General features: G+C 43.2%; 1 protein-coding gene across 2 annotated transcripts in view; it reads left to right on the forward strand.

Annotated features, from left to right (window-relative positions):
* The first annotated feature begins 377 nt into the window (after positions 1 to 377).
* The window catches only part of NR4A3 (nuclear receptor subfamily 4 group A member 3), a 34,929-nt gene continuing 14,710 nt past the window's right edge, over positions 378 to 20,596 (forward strand). The window contains exons 1-6 of one of the 2 annotated variants that reach the window (XM_065878809.1): positions 378 to 543; positions 2,778 to 3,745; positions 7,366 to 7,495; positions 7,958 to 8,130; positions 17,788 to 17,987; positions 20,211 to 20,389. In XM_065878809.1, coding sequence (XP_065734881.1) covers positions 2,780 to 3,745; positions 7,366 to 7,495; positions 7,958 to 8,130; positions 17,788 to 17,987; positions 20,211 to 20,389 — 1,648 coding nt within the window. In that variant the 5' untranslated portion in view covers positions 378 to 543; positions 2,778 to 2,779. Of the gene's footprint in view, positions 544 to 1,455; positions 1,487 to 2,777; positions 3,746 to 7,365; positions 7,496 to 7,957; positions 8,131 to 17,787; positions 17,988 to 20,210; positions 20,390 to 20,596 lie in introns of those variants that run through there. The other variant, XM_065878808.1, reaches the window with a different exon arrangement.

Below are 20,596 nucleotides of genomic sequence, written 5' to 3' on the forward strand. Positions count from 1 at the left end.
GCGGAACTCCTTCCTCAAGTGTTCTCCATTCTTCGGTTTTCATGACATCGTTAGCTTGGAACCAATTGTGGGGGCAGATAGATTAATTTCTGGGCGACGACTGGCTGCGCGTTTTTTTAGCCTCGGTTCGGGAACCACAAAACCGCGGTGAGCGCGGACAGCCTTTCCTCGGCTCCCCCAAGGCGCTGTGATGCTTGCTGCCCGGGGACTCCGGTCACCTTAAGCACTGCTTTCTTACCCTTCTAATTCTTTTGTAATTAATGCATTTCTAGAGATCTATTCAACCCTCACCGCCATACGCCCAGTCCAGGCCGCGGTGACCCAGCGTGGTCTCACTGTGACCTTTGTCTTCTCTCCTGGTGCCCGCAGAGCCCACTGCGGAAGAGCGCAGCCCGGCAAGCCCCAGCCCTGAGACTGGACCCTCAGCGGAGCCGGGCAGCACCTCCGCCGCTTCGCCCCGCCGGACGTCCCCGCCTCCTCCACTCTCAGCCTCCGCTGGAGAGACCCCCAGCCCCACCATTCAGCGCGCAAGATATCCTCCAGGTAGGTCTGAAGGCACGACCCCTTATTCCTCCCGGGCTGGGATATGTGGGTGGGGGAGCCACATACCCAGCAAGCAGGCTGGTCGACTTGCCCAGCGCCAGGACAGCGAGTGACTGACTGCTGGCCGCGAATTTCACGGCACAGGTGGCTTCCTTGCACGAATCTCCTCTGGATACCACACCCTGTTGCTACCTAGTGGAGCAGCCAGATTAAATTAATCGTATTGCTCAAAGATATTTTTCCTGAGAAAAATGCAAATACATCAACAGATTTGGATCTTTTATACATTTTAATGTCTTCATATTTGCTCTGTTTTTAATGCTAATGCATTTAAGTTATGGGATCATTTCGAACAATGCAAAGCATTTTTGTTTGTATAAAACACAAATCATTTGGGTGCAGACATTTGGATTATTGAAGCTCAAAGGGAAAGAGAGAAAGCATTTGAGCTAAAAACCAAGGAGTAAATTTGATTTGGGCAAAAGAAAGGATTGCAGGTTTGGCTTGTAATACCTCTTTATGCATTTGGTAAAGGGATACCAGGTGCCTGGCCAAAGAGATGCAGATAAATAGAACTCAGTCCCAGCAAGCTCATCTTCTATCTGGAAACCTCAGAAAGACACAAAGAAGAGCAATAGGTAGGGACTGGCAAAGAAGAATGATAGAAAAGACTCATGGAGAAATCCAAGGGAGGACAACAAATGAAACATCAGGCAGTGTTCTTTCTTTTAAATGACTAGCCTTTTATTTCACCCCAACAACTAGACAGCAGGATAAGTGCTCTTTTAACTTCAAACTAATGAGTGTTTGTAGGGTGCTCGGAAAATAAAGGCTTGAACTGGCCTCTCCTCATCACTGCTTCTTCCACCAGGCCCTCAACACCTTTCTACAAGTCAAGATTTCATCCCATACATGTATGACTCAATCAGATTTGGAAATGTGGGTAAGAGAAAGATGTCAAAGGAGATGTTAAGTATTCACTTTTCTATTAGTCACACCTTTTACACCATAGACTCCAAAGACACGTTAAGCACGTGGTTTTCCTTTGGCTCAGAAAAACCAACCACCAGAAACTGCCCAGTTTACTATTTATATTTAGCTATAAAGAAAGGGAAATAATTAGATAAATTATCCACTAGATCCAATATTTCTTAGGGCTTTCTCATCCAGTTCAACCTCTCTGAACAACAGTAAGCACTCCAGATATCATTGCTTTGGGGGCTGAGAGAAACTCAACCTATTAAGAAACTGCTTTCTTTTCTAGGGGTGCTAATTCTTCTGTCATAAGAAAATATGTAGATAACTAACCTATTATGACAACTGTAAACTACTGTTATAAAGCAGCCACTGATATATTTTATTTCTTAGAATGGGGGGAAATACACACACACACACACACACATATATAGCATATATGGCAGAGAGCAGGTTTGGTGGGTGTTCTGTTGCAGCTGCTGATCTTTTTCTTTGCAGATGGTGCAAACTCCCCCGAGTCCATTTCCTGGACCTACGTTCCTACCTCACCACCTAGCTGGCTGAAATCATCAACAGGGGTCCAGTTTGAGCAGGCTGCTAGCCTTTCTTGGAGGAGTAGGGAGAGGGTGGGAGAAAGCAGCCACAATGTGTGTGGGTAGCCTCAGTTGGCACTGATAAAATGTTAGAATGTCACTGGGCCAGTAAGTCCCATGTAGGACACCTTTTTTTTTTTTTTTCTTTTACTAACTCATAGGTTTACAAATCAAAGCGTGTGACTTGGGGGACGAGTAGTCTCTTTCACCCAAAAGAAACCAACACGGCATTCACTGGATTTCTTCTTGTCCTCCTAATTTGTGGCCGAGGTCACTTCATTTAATCTCTAGGGCTCAAAACCACTTTTAAAAACACAACTGGGCTTATGAGGGAAGACATCAAAATTCACAGATATAGTGGAGGACAGGGCAAGGGAGGGAGGGTGGGCACAGAAGTCCTCAGGAGGCTGGGTTTTGGCAACCTGTGGCCCCTTTGGCAGTTTGTCAGGGATTCAACTTTCTTCCCAGGGGAAGAAGGAAGGAAGGAAGGGAGGAAGGAAGGAAAGAAGGAAGGAAGGACGGACTCTAAGTCTATGATACTAGAAGGTGAAAAGAATGTCACTTCCTCTCTATTTCCCATATTGGAGAGCGACAAGTCCATTGCTACCTATTAGCTAGGAAGAGTGCCGACTTGCTTCTGAGAGACCTTATTCCTCTCCCTTGCAGATATGCCCTGTGTGCAAGCCCAGTATAGCCCTTCACCGCCAGGTTCCAGTTATGCAGCACAGACATATGGCTCGGAATACACCACGGAGATCATGAATCCTGATTACTCCAAGCTGACCATGGACCTCGGCAGCACCGAGATCACGGCCACGGCTACCACGTCCCTGCCCAGCTTCAGTACCTTCATGGAGGGCTACTCGAGCAACTACGAACTCAAGCCCTCCTGCCTGTACCAGATGCAGCCGTCGGGGCCCCGGCCTTTGATCAAGATGGAGGAGGGCCGCGCGCACGGCTACCACCATCACCACCATGACCACCACCACCACCACCACCACCAGCAGCAGCAGCCATCCATTCCGCCCCCCTCCGGCCCGGAGGACGAGGTGCTGCCCAGCACCTCTATGTACTTTAAGCAGTCCCCGCCGTCCACCCCCACCACGCCGGGCTTCCCCCAGCAGGCGGGGGCGATGTGGGAGGACACGCTGTCCTCGGCACAGGGCTGCATCGCACCCGGCCCGTTGCTCGACCAGCCGATGAAGGCGGTGCCCACGGTGGCAGGCGCGCGCTTCCCGCTCTTCCCCTTCAAGCCCTCGCCGCCGCACCCGCCCGCGCCCAGCCCCGCAGGCGGCCACCACCTCGGCTACGACCCGACGGCCGCCGCCGCGCTGAGCCTGCCGCTGGGAGCCGCCGCCGCCGCCGCCGCCGCCGCGGGCAGCCAGGCAGCTGCGCTCGAGGGCCACCCGTACGGGCTGCCGCTGGCCAAGAGGGCGGCCGCGCTGGCCTTCCCGCCGCTCGGCCTCACGGCCTCCCCCACCGCATCCAACCTGCTGGGCGAGAGCCCCAGCCTGCCGTCGCCGCCCAACAGGAGTTCGGCGTCGGGCGAGGGCACGTGCGCTGTGTGCGGGGACAACGCCGCCTGCCAGCACTACGGTGTGCGCACCTGCGAGGGCTGCAAGGGCTTCTTCAAGGTGAGCACTCGCCCCTCCGGCTCCCTCTCCCCTCAGCAGCCAGCCTCCCCAGACACCCGCTCGAGTGAGCGTCTAAGCGGGCCCTTCCCGGTTTGAGAGGTGTACTGGTTATACTGTGCATTTCAGTAGCCTTTCCTAGCACCCTCACACCCACTTTCTCAGGGCTTTTTAACTTGACGTCCATTACAGGAGGCCCAGACGGGCCTGAGGGGGCTGTGAACTTCCTGACTTGGCGTTACCTCCTGCTTATTTTTCTGGAGAGAGCTTTCAGCAGATTCGCAAAGGGATCTGTGACCTCAAAAATGCAAACACCTCACTGTGTTCCTCTTCTGTCCATCCAGGATGTCTGAGGGAATAGGGTCTGTGTGCCAGGCCCTGGGTGTTTGTATCTCATTTAATCCTCCTAGGAAGAGCTAGGACTCTAGACTCAAACAGAACTGACATTGAATTTTGGTCACCCACTAGCTATTTTTACTAACAGCGTCTTGAATGTTTAATTATCCTTGTTTCATAGATGAGGAAATGGAGGCTCAGGGAGGTTAACTGCCCCTGGACACACACTCAGAGAGTGAGATGGAGGCAGGATGCCAACTCATGTTTGCATGACCTAAACGTGCATGCCCTCTTCATAGCTCTGCAGCTGCAGAATAGACAGGGGCAGCTGGTGGATGCAGTTTGGGGCAGCTTACTCTGTAGAAGATGGTAGCTGGGGTCTCATCATTCCACTCCACTTCTGTACCACACAGAGTGGGGACACTCTTCATTATCTCAGAGACCCAAAGGAGAATTTTATAGTGGGAGGGTCTTCAGCCTCCCCCTTATTTTGCCCAGGAGGATACTGAAGTCTAGAGAGGTGATTTAGTTGCACATGGGGACAGTTCCAGCTGGTTTCTCCTGACTCTTGAGTTCAGTGCTCTTCTCACCACTCAGGGGGAACAGGCCTTGTTCTCTTGCAGCTCTGTTTTTGCTACTGACTCCCAGACTTCTTCAGACACTTAATTCTGTGCCGCCCTCCCCACTCCTCACTCCCCTGGCTATTATGTCAGGCATTTGCAAACCCCTGAATGCTCAATAATCACTTCCTAGCCTTCAGTGCAGGGCAGGGTGGAGGGAGAGGAGAAGCTGGATGCTGATTGGATAATGAGGATTTGGGAGGCCAATAGGATGTATCTGGAAGCATGCTGGAATTGGAGTCAGAACACTCAAATAGGAGTCCTTGATTTGTCACCTACCAGTTTTATGATGTTGGGCATGACACTTCCTTCCAGGCCTCAGTTTCCCTATCAGGTGAATAAATTTCAGAGAAAGGCTGTGAGTGTTAAATGAGAGAAATGTTTATGAAAGCACTTTATAAGCTTTAAAGGGCCATAAAAGAATAGTTCATTATAAATGAAAATAGAAACATTTATTTAAAAAATGCACATGTGTGCATTGGTATACATACCAACAAGCAACAGTTATTTTTGATCTGGAGATAGGAATCATGTGATTAATTTCTGCAGATAAATGAGAAAATGCTTGTGGAAGGATTTTGCAGTATGTTAAATGCCATACAGGAGGTATGCAGGATTATGATGTTTTAAATGTAGAACCATCAGTTTAGCCGTTTTTTTCTGTCTTAACTACTCAAGCTTTACTTTCAAGTAACTGCATTCCTTTAGCAGATTTGCTTTTTACAGCATTTCAGCGGAAATGCTGAAAGGCAGTGAAATGGGCAGCTGAAAGGGGAAAAAGAAAGAAAAACAAGAGAAGTATAAGTAATCCACAAATATAATCACCCCTGAATTGACCAAAATACAGGAGTGGTGATACATTCCTCGTCTAGAAATGTCAATTAAGTGTTCCCCAACAGCATCCTTCTTCTGCAGCAATATCTTGAAAACAAATCTATACTCGAAAGGGTAGGGGTAGGATAAGGGAGAACCACCCCACAGATCTGTTAATTAAGGGAATGGGAGCAGGTTTTACCCAGTGGCTTTCTACCATTAAATTGAATTCTTTAAAAATGTGACATGAAGTGCAGTTAATGATGGGAATTCAGTGATTGAACCATAACGATCTCTCCCTGTCCTTAAACTATTGTGCAGGCATACACAAAAGTGGGGATGGTTTGAGGTTATTGGGAAAACGTATACCTGAAGCAAAATGCCACCAGCACTGAAACTGGGATATCCTTGAGGACGATGGCAAGAAATAGAGTTTTTTTAATTACTTCATGTTCAATGAAAAAGAGCTTCATTTAGGAAACACAAGTTTCCTACCCTTACAAACTGCTGCGAATTTAAATGGTGGAAACCTCAGAAGTATGTTTGTGTTTTGGCAATTTTGCATTTTAAACTAAAATCACCTGCTAAAGCAGGGAAAATGTATCTGGCTTTAAATTTTATATAAGCAGTTTAGAAATGATCTCTTAAAATGAAATTAAAAGGTGATAGAGTGAAAACTGATACAAGGGGGTTGAGAACGGCTGAAAATTTAAAAAGATAGAAAGTAAATCTATTTAGAATTTTAGACACAAAATAGATCACCAATCCCAAATTACCTGGATTTCTTTTTTTTATGCAGCCCAGGCTTACCAAATAAATTCCAACTTTCTGCTCTATTTGGAGTTGAATAGATACAGGTAATTCCTGAATGAGTGATAAATACACATCCATTTGCACAAATGTTTTTAATTTTTTTTAAAAAATCAAGCATTCTCTTATATTTGGAGCATAAAATATCCTTTATTATTTCTTCATGTTTCATTTTAAAATTATACATGATTCTGAAGAATACAACATTATTTTATAACCAGGCCCAGGCCCAAGTTTTATGATACGTCTTTTACAGTATGGCTATTTTGATGTCTGTGTCAATAGTCATTTATGAAATAACCAATTAATGGGAATTTTCATTGAAAATATATGGCTCTCATATTCCTTCTTTTATCTCATTCTTTTTGTTTTTTTGGTTTTTTTTTTTCTTTCTTGGATGTGATAGCGGTTTTTAGTATCCCGTTTTATGATTTTGCTTTCAAAAATGAGAAATGGACAGTTTACCATTCTTTTAAAAATAGAATACACTACACAAGCTGATTAAGTGATTTTTTTTGCATTAAAACATTATTTCCTATATGTTATAACTAGACAAGTCCTCGTTTTTGCTTTTTATGATTTCATCTCTATTGGGGAACAAAGCCAGTTTCTGTGATATTTGACTTACAATAGTGATATCCAGCAAAGTACATCCCAGATAATTTTGATTTTATTTTAATAAGGTCAGCAATAATCAGGGGAGTGGAACAAGTAGAAAATTGTTCCCAAAGGGATATTAAAAGTGAAGATAATCTAATCCTCCAAGGTATGATATGTTGACCTGGTAATTTCAGATATGATTTTATCATTCAGACTTGGGTGTCTCCTGAGACTTGCTTCAGAACAATCCGAGATGATTTTCATTGTCAGCAGCTAACACTAATAAAATTGTTTTTCCTGCAGGCTAGCGTGTTAGGAAATTAAATTTATCTAATTATACAAATTGCACTGTCGCTTTTCACATTGTAATTAAAATACATCTTGTCAGGTCCTACCTCTTTCCAGAAACTATTAGTTGACTATCTCTGTATTGTATTTCCTCAGAGAACAGTGCAGAAAAATGCAAAATATGTTTGCCTGGCAAATAAAAACTGCCCTGTAGACAAGAGACGTCGAAACCGATGTCAGTACTGTCGATTTCAGAAGTGTCTCAGTGTCGGAATGGTTAAAGAAGGTATGGATATAATGCTTTTTGTCCAGCTTGCTTATAAATATTCTCAGATATCACTGAAAAAGTTAATGTTTACATTAGAATGGTGAAGTTTCCTAGTTTCCCTTTCTTTTCAACATTTTATTTTTATGGTGTGTATTTACATTCAAAAATAGCTGAGGTCTACTTATTCTAATTTCTCAAAATCAATAGAGAGCCTGTGTACATACATCTTTGTTCTATTTGAGAAGGAGACTTTTAGGGCTAATTCATTACCAAATGTAAGTGTGGGGTGGCTTTTATGCTGCTTGTTTCAACTCTCATTAAATCATTGTGTGGCTATTACTCCAAACTTATTGCCACTTTTAAATGGTTGGCATCGGTAATGATTTGCTCAACTGTAAAGTGTTTTGATTCCTTTTTGTGGTTTATGGCTGTTCATGGATATCTTTGAAGACATATTTTGTTTGTTTCTCTCGGTACCAGTCGTCCGTACAGATAGTCTGAAAGGGAGGAGAGGTCGGCTGCCTTCCAAACCAAAGAGCCCATTACAGCAGGAAGCCTCTCAGCCCTCTCCACCTTCTCCTCCAATCTGTATGATGAATGCCCTCGTCCGAGCTTTAACAGACTCAACGCCCAGAGATCTCGATTATTCCAGAGTAAGTTTTATGATGTCTTGCTCTTGAATGAATGATCAGGGTCTCTATTCATGATAATAGTAATAAGGGTGGATTGAATGACTTTGTGCCTGGCACTGTGCTCAACCGTTTTCATACCTTTTCTCTATTTTCCACTTCACTTAGCAATTCCAGTGCATCCATTGCACCAAATAATTTTTGCCTTATTGAATCTCTAAATGCCTTAACAAATGACCCTGACAGTGCTGCACCTGTCATACCCATTGTTGCAGGATTCCTGATGGTTGTGCCAACGAAAATCTGCACAGGTGAATTACAATTTGTACATTTCTTTCATGCTTTAGACAAAGTGACTACTTTTTTATTCCATATTGTGACCAAACCATCTGGGTAAGCTTCAAGTTATCCTTAAACATTTTACCCAATTGCACCGGCATTGACTGACCTACTGCTTATACTGAGGGATTAAACCATTGATGGAGAGGAGCAAACACTGGCCTTGACATCGGGAGGTGTCAGGAGGACTGGGATGGAATGCTGCCTCTGCTGCTTCCTGCCTGTGTCACCTGGCTCCTGCTCTTGGCTTTCTCATCCTTACAGTGGAGATGATTACAATATTTAACCTCAGAGGGATGTTTTGAACATCAGTCACACAGGAATGACGGTTGAGAAAACATTTGAAAATTGTAAATGATTACCAGTGTTGTTATTTAAGCCAACCAAAATATATTAACACTTTTATTTCATATGGGATATAGTAAAATATCATCAGTTTAAACCCTGCAAATTCCCAGAAATTTGGATAACACAAAGAAGAATGATGAGGAAGGATTTTCTGAGCAAAGGTATAAACATTACTGGAAGGCAGTTTTAAAAGAGACTGAGAAAAGCAGACTTCTAGTAAGACAGGGTCTCACCAAAGAAGAAAAGAAAGGAAAAAGATCTCAATTATTGAGCAATTTCTACGTGCTAGGCATTGTGGTACTTTGTCTCATCTAACCATTGAAAGAAGCATGAACTGTACGAATAGTTAATCCCACCGTAAGACAAGAAAACTTAGAAACACAGTTTACGCACAGATAAGAGAGATACCAGTCCAGGGATCCCCAGTTGGTTGATTTGGCTTGGCAGCAGCTACCAGATCGCCCTCTCCAGGTCCAATCAGTATTTCAAACTTCTGGTTGAAGAGCTGGCCAAGAGTGTGAGAGAGTCTGCCATATGCCCTCCTTTTAGGCTGCAATGTTGACAAAAGTGAAGGGGTGATTTGTATATCTGCTGTGATCTTCCTTCCCTCATCCCCTCCCTCATTTTAGGTTGTGAAGCCTCCTCTCCACACTTGAGCACAAGACTTCATATGAGAAGCATGGTAGACCCTTAGCATCAAAGGTTGAGGACTCTTACTCTGATTACAAGTAGCATCTCTTGACTGAAGTCAAGTCTCAAATAATAGTCTAACAGAATAATGCAGTGATTAAGGGCTTAGGTTTTGGAACCATGCAGGCCTCGATTAAAATCCCAACACCATCATATACTAGCTGGGTGATCTTGAGCAACTGATGAAATCTTTTAATGCATCAGTTTCCTAATCTGTGTTATGGAGTAATAATAATAATATCTACTTCCCAGGGTTTAACTTCCCAGGGAAGTTTAAATAAGATGATACTTGTCAAAGCTTTAGCACAGTGCCCTGTATGTTATCTCCTTGACCAAAACTTCTTATTCTGTCCTTTGTTGAATGTTCTAATGAGTATAAACACTACACATGTCAGGTGCTATGTAGCAAAACCACTAAGGTAAGTGTTATGATCTCTCATAGATGAGATTAAAACTGAGAAAGGCTAAAGGACTGACTTGCCCAAGGTCACATAGTAATATGTATCAGAGAGAGAATTAGAAGCCAAGTGGGCCCAATTTGGCCCCCAAAGTCTGTGCTCTTAAAACCATAATTCCTCGCATCTCTGGTTTCAGTGAGAGTGGGTGAGAGAAAAGCATTTGGGAATAAAAACTTTTCCACGAGCCAACTCTGGCCTTCCCTTATGCAATTCATCTGAATTAATGAAGCTTCTTGGCACTGCCTTCACTGAGGCTACAGCACACAATCTGACATTGTTCTGGGGCATTTGAAATCACTATTGATGGCCAGTCCAGAGGTTTAGTCCACGAAGTGGTTTGGTGGGTTGGGGGGGCCCAAATTATCCAATTATTGGTCTACATGGCCTAAGTAGTTATTCAGCAGCAAACTCTACCCCGTACTTTGAGTTGTCCCAGATGGGGACTGCCTCACAGTGAAAAATCAGTCCACTGTGTTTGCTTGCTTCTGTACCATTCAGGGTGTTAGGCTGGAGTCATCATGCTCATCAACAAACATTTATCCAATTTAATTGTTAGCTTTGCCCAAAATAACAGATTGACCGTGCCAGAGTCTGGGTCACACTGATACTACCTGTGGGGCCTGGCTCAATTTTGTAAAGCGTATTTATTTTAATTGCATTGTTTTGGAATTGGGTTGAACCTCATAGCTTGGATTCTCCTGCTTTTAGATAGCTTTGCAAAATTATCAAAAATTGGACCCAAATCAATTAAATTAAAAGTCTTTTTTTAATAAAATACAGTGAGTTTCCATCAAAAACTTGGATGAAGGCAGAGAAGGCATGCTGATCACATTTGCAGATGACAGAAAGCTGGGAGGGATCGCTAATATGATGGATGTCAGTGTCAACATTCAGAGTGATTTCGACAAGCTGGAACGGGATGGGCTGAAACCATCGTGAAGAAAGGTCACAAAAATAAGTGTGAAGCTCAGCATTTAGAATTTTTTTAAATGGGAGAGCCTTGGCCTGTCAGTGGTTCATGTTAAGAAGATCTCAGGAGTTTATTCCATACACATTCAGTAAGAACCAACCAAGTGTGCAGTGGAAGGGAGGGATACAAAATTAGCTTAGGCCTCAGTAGTAGAAGCATGGGACTAGAACCAAGTTGATGGTGTCCCACGGACTCTGTCAGTCCACACTTCAAGGATGGAGTTCAGTTCCAAGCTGGGATTTAAGAGGATGCAGTGTATGTGGATACACTGTTTCTGGAAACTCGAAAAGGATGGTTGGAGGAAATGGAAATACGTAGACAGAAAGGGAGAAGATTTGGCAGGATTAGGTCACACTTTGGCCCTGTCGCCAAGAGGACTGTTGCTCCCTAGGGCAGAACTAGAGGGTGAAGGAGGGGGCCCTTCCAGCTCACTCTGAGGACAAGGAAGAGCTCTCCTGGCTATAAGAGCTGCTGTGGAAGCGTGAGTTCATCAACACAAGAAGAAACTAAGGAGAACACATAACAGGGTTCCTCGCAAGGAGAGAGGTTACTTTGACTGATAATAATTTCCTTCCAACGCTAAGATTTTATGATTCTAGGGTTTACCTTACTGTCCCTAAATGCAAGTGAATATATATACATATACATATAAGAATGTGTGTTGTTAAACAACTTGTTACTTCACAAGATTGAATTTGCTTCGTTCTCTTAAAAAAAAAAAAATTAACGTAAAATGAATGAAGCAAAATGAATTTATTGAATGCCTACTTTGAGCCAGGCACCATCACATACATTCTTACATAATTTCACTTAAACCCAGTTTATGTGGTACAATTTATGGTTTCAGTCATTTTTTTAATGTCATTCATTGAAATTCAATTTTCATATTACCTTCTTCTTAAAGTTTTTTATTTATTAATTCATAGAACTGGAGGTGATCTTGAGGTCATCTAATCCAAAACCCGTATTTCAGAAGAGTAAATAAAGGCTTAAAAAGGCTAAGTGGCTTGCCTAAGGTCAGTGGCAGAGCTAGGGTTAGACCCAAATCTCATCACTCAAAGTAATATGTTTCTCTTTCACCATACTGCCACTTCTGTTTAATGGCAATATACTAGGTTTTTTTTAATAGAAGCTTTATTAGATTTTAAAAATTACAATAAGAGTAATTTATAAAAGGCAGACCATTTAGAAGTGAATAAAGTGAAAAATGAAAGTGTCTTCTTCATTTATTCCTGCCTAGTCTATATCATAGTGGTATACATAATTTTACCTTTTAAATAAGAATATGCCCTGTCAGTTTTGAGTCAGACAATTGGCTTGACCAAAACAATTTATTAAAGATGCTACCTTCCCCCAGTGAATCAGAGAAATGAGAAAATGTTTTCCAGGCAGGTATGTTCTAATCTTGTACCTGCCTATGTGTCTTTAAGGTAGTAAGTGAGCATTTTCCTCGTTTGTGGGAAAGGGAAGTGAGGAGTTGTTCCAAGTCACAGAGGGAAGGGGGTTTTCAAGGCCAGAAAGAGGGCTCTTCACTCTGTGAAGCCTTCCTGGCTCTGGGAACTTTTCTTCTCCTTTGGGCCAAACTTCTCTCCTTCAGAAGTGAGCTCAGATCATTGTATATCAGTGCAGTCAAAACACGTCACATTTGATTTGTTTCTCCTTGAAATGTTGCTATTCTGTACCCCACAGTTGCCTTTAATGGAGCATTACAAGTATATATAGATACTGGGCTTGTGTTCAGAGCCTGCATAATTACTAATGAGAAAATGCACTTCACATCCTCATTAGTTGGTCATTTCAAGTATTTTCCAGCAAACTAGGATGTTTTCTGGTAATGGGTGTCACTTAGTATAGTAACAGACTCCAAATACAAGAGATACTGCCCAGATAAAACCAGGCACCAGCAAGTGGCATTTAAATATGTTAACAAGATAGCCTAAGAAACAACATGGTCGACATGTGTTAAACCTACAAAGTAAACAACATGAAGATTCTGCAAAGAGGGTGCTTTCATGAAGCTACTCAGAAGACCCTCTCAAATTGCCACCAACTCACTAGATGATTTCAGGCAAGTTCTGCCCCGCTGTAGGCCTCAGTTTTCTCATCTGAAGGCTGAGGAGATTGGACTAAATGCACTGCCATGATCCCTTCCAGCCTTCTCCTTCCCTGACCCTCTGATTCCCCTATGGGTACAGGTCTGCATTTCCCAAAGTGTGGTGCCCAGACTCTATGTATCAGAAGGAGTCAGCTTAAAATGCAGATTCTCGGGGCCACAGGCAGGCCTACTGACTCAGAATTGGGGGACCGGGGAAGGCAGGCAGGAATCTGTATTCTAAAGAGGACCTTGGATGATTCTTTGGCACACTAAGCCTTGAGAACGATCGATATGGTTTAATAAGAACAACTCACTTTTACCTCGTATCTCCTATTTCCCAACTTTCTTGGGGTTGAGAAGGAATGAGCAATAGAGATAAGTTTAACAGAAAGTAATTGATTCATTTAACAATTCTTCCAGAGCAGTGGACACGTTATTGAACAAGATGCAGCTCCTGCCCTCATGGAGCTTACAGGCAAGTGAAGGAGACAGAAAGTAAACAAATATGTAACTGCAGTGATGCCATTGACGGGAGGAGAGGAGGGTTTTTTGGTTTTGGTTTGGTTTTTTAGAGAGGGGAGGCAATTAGATCAGAAAAGAAAAAATTGGGGATAAAATATATTCATTGCCACTTTTTAAAGTGTCACTTCTTAAAGTGTAAGAACCTAAGAATATGTATACATAGTTTGGCTCATAGAATGATAACATCTAAAATATAAAGAAATATAAGGACCCAGGGAAAAGTTACATTCTAAGTGGAAACAAAGTGTTCTTAGGACATTTTACATATTTAGCCTGGACTGACACCGAGGAAGAGTAAATAGCAGATTCCACTGTGCTATGAAAACATCACATTGCTAAATTTTAGGGCTGGTGTTCACCAAGGGTCTCACGTAATTCCCAAATAACTTATTTTAGGCCTAGGTTGTGGCTGAAATCTGACCTGTATAGCCATGGTATTGCCATTTGAAATGTGCCAACTCAATTTAGTTTAAATAGTATTCATTGTTTTTTGCAGCTCTAGATTCTCAATCTAAGTACTTTGGAGAAATCTGCATTAGACATTAGCTATCAGTAAATGCAATATTGTGTCTTTGACTAGTGGTAAAACCTGATTATTGATTATTCATATAGGCTGGAATAAAAAGCATAAATAGGAAAAAAAGATTCATTTTTAAAGTCTTTCTCTATTTGGCCTATGTCTGATTAGAATGGTCAATGAACAAGTATTTCTAGATTTTTCTTTGGTGAACCCCAAAGCTGCTTATCCCAGAGACAGAGGGATGTAGGGGAGCACAGAGGCAGAGATGGGGGTCTGGTTCTTCCAACTCCACGTACAGTATTCCTTAGCGAGGTGTTTATAAATTGCTAGTCCAGGCAGAGAAAGACTCTAAAATGTTTTGTTCCATTTCTTTAAATCTTATGTTCAGTAGAGGGGATACTTGATTTGTCTTTTCCCCCCAGCAGTTGATGCTGACCCTCCAGTCACCCCCAAGTTACTGATGGCTCAGGCTGAATCCAGTTTGGCTCCAGAATTCTGAAACATGAACCAGAATCGCTGCAGGTGAAGCTCAGAGGGTCTGGCTGGAGTCTGGCACACAGGGCCTGCTGGCTTTCCTCCCTGCTGGACTCTATCAGAGAAAACAGCATACACAGGCAGCAACTGCATTTCCCTGTGTGCAGGAGGCATGAAATGTGAGCCCAGCAGGGGTGGAGGCCTGCAGAGGACCCTGGGGGAAAGCTAAGTGCTCTGGAGGATTCTGAGCAAATATTGGAAGCAGGGAGATTATTGAGTTGTGAGCCATGGTTTCAGGGACTTCAGTGCAGGAGAGAGCTGTTAGGTCCCATTCCTTGACATTCTTTAGTCTTTTTTCTCCATTTAACACACTATTTTAAAACAACAATGCTGAATCAGTATCAAATTCTAGGCAATACCGTCACACCTGGTGTGATTAGCAACATTTAGAATCATCAAATGCAAGAGCCATCACATGGAACATTCACCAGGATAGATGATGATCTGGGCCATAAAACACACCTTAACACATTTAAAAGAATAGAAATCATACAGTGTCTGCCATCAATCCCACAAAGGAATTAAACTAGAAATCAGTAACAGAAAGATAGCTGAATGCAAGAGCCAGAAGGAATCAGCTAGTCTAGTCACTTCCAACTTCAGAGGCAGAAACAAACCCAGAGAAGTTAAGTGCCTTGTCTAGGGCGCACAGCAAGTCAGTGCCAGAGTCTGGAGGAAGTCCCCATGACCTACTGCCTGATCCAACATTCTTTCCTCAACTCTGAATTACCTGGGAGTTTCACATGTAGTGCTGTCAACTTTGTAAAGGTGGTGCTGCCCTGAATTTCATCCTGACCCTGGAGAGCATATGGAGTTAGATTCATATTAGAAGAGAAAGTTTAAAAATAAAATCTTTTTTTCCCACTCTCCTCCAGTTAATAGTATGTGTGCTGGAAGGAACTGGTGGGGAGTGTCTATGACACCAGTATCATGCTGTCATCCTTGAATATCTGTGGGAAGGATGACAGCTTCCTTCTCCTGGACTTTGCTTCCATGGTCCATTACAACACAGAACATCCAGGGCTTCACAGAATCCAGGCCCTGGGTAGATTATTGGGAACAGAGGAGCCAGGGATTTGAACTGGACCTGATATTATGGGATCCTAGAAAAAGTCAGGGCTGAAAATTAGAAACCTTTCAGTTCAACCCCTTCCCCCATTTTATAAATATGGAAGCTGAGGGACAGTGATAACTCCAAGTATCAAAACTGTTATCAGTATCATCACTGTCGTCATGTGTCAAACACGTTCTATGCATCAGGTCCTCTGCATGTATTATCACATTTAATCATCACAACAAAATGTTAAGGAAGATTTTATCCCCATTTTACAGAGGAGAAAACTGAGGCTCAGAAAAGTGAAGTAATTTACCCCAGATAACTATAGCAGCAGAGCTACATTATTTCACAAATTAGGAGCCTAGACAAATCTAGGATCAAAGTAGCTTGGTTCCTTGTCTGATGTTTCTTTTGTTATTTCATGATGCCTCTTGGGAAAACACAAAGGAAAAAAAAAAGACCCAATTAAGACAAGTGCCTCATTTCCTCACACCTGTGTAGTTCTAGAGTGAGCACTTGGCTGCTTATTGGCTGTTTGTCCTCCAGCCAGGTTAGAGTATTGTTGCAAACCTAGGCACTCCCCTGACTGTTCTTTCATGGAACAATATTCAACAACAGTTTATTGAGCGTCAATTATGTGCCAGTCACTGTGTTGACAAAATATGGGACCAAATGAATACATACATGGAGAACTCCAATTAAAGCAAAGCAAAATCCTTTTTAAAACTATCCTACAGGCCACCAGCTAGTAACATCAGACCTATTAACAGCTAGGAGGTGTAGGACTGGAAATCACAGAGCCATGTTTAAGTCTTGGCTGTACCACTGTTGGTTATGTAACTTGGGAAAGTGTATTAACCTTTCCAAGCTTCTTTGAGCCTCAGTTTCCTCATCTGTAAAATAAGGATTAAAATCCATGCCCTTTGAGGATCAACTGAGAGACACAAAAGCACACTCAGCTGTTTTCATGTGAAGGCAATGACGTGCATATTTATATGAATGTTTTTGCTCATCTCCTAAGTCTGTGTTGTTGGTTGTCCCTTGATTATTATCTCGCTGTATCAATCTTTCCTGCCTAACGCAGGAAAGATTTTCCTCCAGTGATTCAAGCAAAACCCAGACTCTACCAGCATATCTAAAAGCCGTGTCGAGACTTTATCCCTGTTTGTACCTTTCTTCTCCTGGGGCCCTCTGGATCAATGATGTCCAATAGGGTGTTCTGCTGTGATGGAAGTGTTCTAAACACATGTGACTATTGAGCACTTGAAATATGGCTAGTGTGACTGAAGAACTGGATTTTAAATTGCATTTAATTTTCATTAATTTTAGTAGCCGCGAGCCCTGAGTCTGATGGCACACAGCTGCCTGGGCCCTGCCAAGGACACACTCCTCCCCGACCCCTTCCTTGTTTGTTTTATCCCTCAGAAATCCACCTGCAGCAAGCATCCATCTTCTCGTATTGGTTAATTCCGTGATTCTCAAACTTACTGTGCATGAGAATTCACCTGGAGATCTTGATAAAACAGTTTCTTGGGCCTACCCTCAGAGTTTCTGATTCTGTAGGTCTGGGGCAGAGCTGGAGATTTTCATTTCTAACACATCCCCAGGTGTTGCTGATGCTGCTGGGCCAGGGGCCACAGTTTGAGAACCAGGGGTTAATTAAGCATATTGTTTGGAGACAGCTGTGCCTTAGGGAATCTGTGGATGCTGGAGGCCCATGCAGACACAAACCCCTGGGGTAATGGTTCTCAACACAGCAGCCCTTTGGAATCACCTGGGGAGCTTTTAAAATTCCTGATGACCAGTCCCGATCCCAGACCAGTTAAATTAGAATCTCTGTGGATATGACCCAGACATGAGTGTTTTTTTAAAGCTCCCCAGATGATTGCAGTCAGGATTGAAAACCACTGCACTAATGGGACTTAAGCAAATTTCATTGCCTATTAAGTGGTAACAGAATCCACTCTATCTATGTCACAGGGCTATTGTGAGAATCCGATGAGACTGTGAATGCAAAAAGGTTTTATAAACTGTGGCACCTAAAAGTAAGGATTTAGGTGTTGAAAATCTTGGAAGAGCCAAGCTGCAAATGATGCTGTTATCCCTGTTGGATTGAGATAACGCCGCTATCTGTGGTTTGCATTCTAGTACTGTCCCACTGACCAGGCCGCTGCAGGCACAGATGCCGAGCATGTACAACAGTTCTACAACCTTCTAACAGCCTCCATTGACGTATCTAGAAGCTGGGCAGAAAAGATTCCCGGATTTACTGATCTCCCCAAAGAAGATCAGACATTACTTATAGAATCAGCCTTTTTGGAGCTGTTTGTTCTCAGACTTTCCATCAGGTAATTACTTTTATTTTATCTTCCTCAGTCCACTCCTTCCTTTGAAGAAGTTTGAAACCTGCTGTGTTTGTAACTAAGTCAGCAGTGAAAAGTTTGCTCAAGGTGGACATATGAAATATGACCAGGCATTAAAAAACTGAGCAGTGGGTGGAGCCCTGGGCTGGCAGCCGGGACTCCTGGGTTCTAGTCTCAGTTTTAATACAGACTTGCTCTAAGACCCTGAGCAGGTCACTTGCCTCACCAGAAATTTAGTTTCCTTCTTTGTAAAATGAGAATGTTGGATTTGGTGTTCTCTGAAGCCCCTTGTAGCTCACATTCTGTGATTCCAGGAAGATTCTCATGGTGCATAAAGTATATCCTGGGAGCAAGTATTTGCTTTGAACATTGCATTTACCTCCCAAGTTTCTATTAAACAAGTTGCTGTTCTCATACACCAGATGGGGCACTGAAGAGTTCCCACAGCTTCTCAACCCCCAGTGTTTACTCCAAGAGAATAGCTTCTGGATCAAAAGATTTGGTTCAACTTATGACACTCAATGACACCAAACACAAAAAGGAACTGATTTTTCTAAAAGCTAGAACCTGGGATCTAAGCTTCTCTCTTAAAGTCTACATTAGCATTTTAAATTTCATCTTCCTTGCTTCCTTTTAGTTATATATTTATAGGAGATGGTACCAACATTTTACCAGTTTTATAGGAAAAATCATCACCTTTCCCCTCTTTGTCTTCCCTACCACCCCCTCCCCAGTTTCACACCGTACTACCAGAAACTCTCACTTAAAGTGCAAATTCCCATGCCTCATTCCCAGCTATTTCGGTTTGGATCTACCTTGAAGGAAGTCCAGAAATCTGCATTTTTAAGTCATGCTCCAGCGAATCTGATGCCGGTGTTCTGAGGTCTGGGTTTTAAGCCCTGAGGGTGAATCATTCACTCCTGTGCGTCCCTCTGTGGAGGGATCTGTGGGAGAGACTGAGGTGGAGTTACTACTAGACTGCCAGTGGTTAGCATAGTTACAGTCCTGTGTGTGCAGGAGCCACGCTGAGCCAGCAATGTGACTACCGTCTATTAGGCAGGCAGCAAAGGTTTAAGTAGGTGATAAGCTCCATGAGAGCAGGCACCATAGAGGCCCTATTTACCAGGTGTTCTCCAGTGTCTGGCTAAGGAACGGCACAGGCTTTGTGCTCAGGAAATACTTTCTGAGTGAATGAACGAATAAAGCTGTTCATCCAAGAAGCACAATTAAAGAGACATTAACTTGTTAATGCAGAAGGCCAAGAGAGAGAAATATGTGGCAAGAGATTTGAAAATTAAAGGAATTTATGAGTAAGGTAAAAGGACCACGTAGAATTCAGAATTAGTTACACTTGACACTCATAGGCCTCTTATATACCAGGCGTTGTGCATGAGCTTTCAAATCCTTTATTTCATTCAATTCCCACAACATTCTTTGGAGGTAGCAATTATAATTCCTGTTTAATAGATAAGGAAGAGGAAACTCAGAAAGATTAAAGGAGTGCCCAAGGCCCCACAGCGAAGTGGTGCTCACTAGAAGTTCCAGGGCACCTTTCATCAGAAAAGAATGGGATGACTATGGACATAATATAAACTATCTGGATGGGTTGAGAAATAACCCTCTACAGCCCCACTGTTTAAAGCAGAGAATGTAATACAAAATAAGGACTCTTTTTATTTTAGACCACTGTTAGTTTGTCATTGATTTCTGGCGCTTGCAGGAACTTGGTGTTTTTAGAGTCTGCACAATGGAATTTTAGTGTCTAGCCTCGGGCCTTATCAGTTTTTGACATTTAAGGAAATGAAAGGGAAGTTGAAGGAGCAAAGTGCGAAGGAGCACTGAAGGGAACAGTCTCGTGTTCACTGCAGAGAGTACTGGGCACTGGGCTTCACTCCCACCATCCATGAGTCCCAGGATGAGCCAGCAACTGCTTGTAGCAGTAAGAGAGCAGACACACTACCCTGAGCATCCCCAGGGCTGAGGCTCACCAGGGAAGTCAGCAGGCACCTGGTGGTGGTTGTTTATCCCAGGAGCACAGTCTTGTTCATGGAGGGCGTCTGGGCAGGTTTCACAGCACCACGCTGGGTTTTGGATGCTGCCCCAAGACTGTATGGGTGCCTGTGTGTTATGCTGTTATCCCACTGGACAGACTGAACAGACCTATTTAATGTGTCTCTGTCCCTCACCCACCACGACTTTCTCTCGTAGGTCAAACACTGCTGAAGATAAGTTTGTGTTCTGCAATGGACTTGTCCTGCATCGACTTCAGTGCCTTCGTGGATTTGGGGAGTGGCTCGACTCCATTAAAGACTTTTCCTTAAGTTTGCAGAGCCTGAACCTTGATATCCAAGCCTTAGCCTGCCTGTCAGCACTGAGCATGATCACAGGTAAGCACCACCCTGCTGTGACTTGAAGGGACTGTGTCCCCCTCTCTCTCCTTTCCTGGCTTATGGTAGATTCTGGCTTTGGCTGTCACACACACAAGAAATTAGGAAACTGATCGCCACTTTGCTGAAATCTGCTGTTTACCCTAGTTTAAAACAAGAGACAGGGATTTCCCTGGTGGCACAGTGGTTAAGAATTCACCTGCTAAT

This window comes from Phocoena phocoena, chromosome 6 (assembly GCF_963924675.1).
Source record: "Phocoena phocoena chromosome 6, mPhoPho1.1, whole genome shotgun sequence".
Lineage (NCBI taxonomy): Eukaryota > Metazoa > Chordata > Mammalia > Artiodactyla > Phocoenidae > Phocoena > Phocoena phocoena.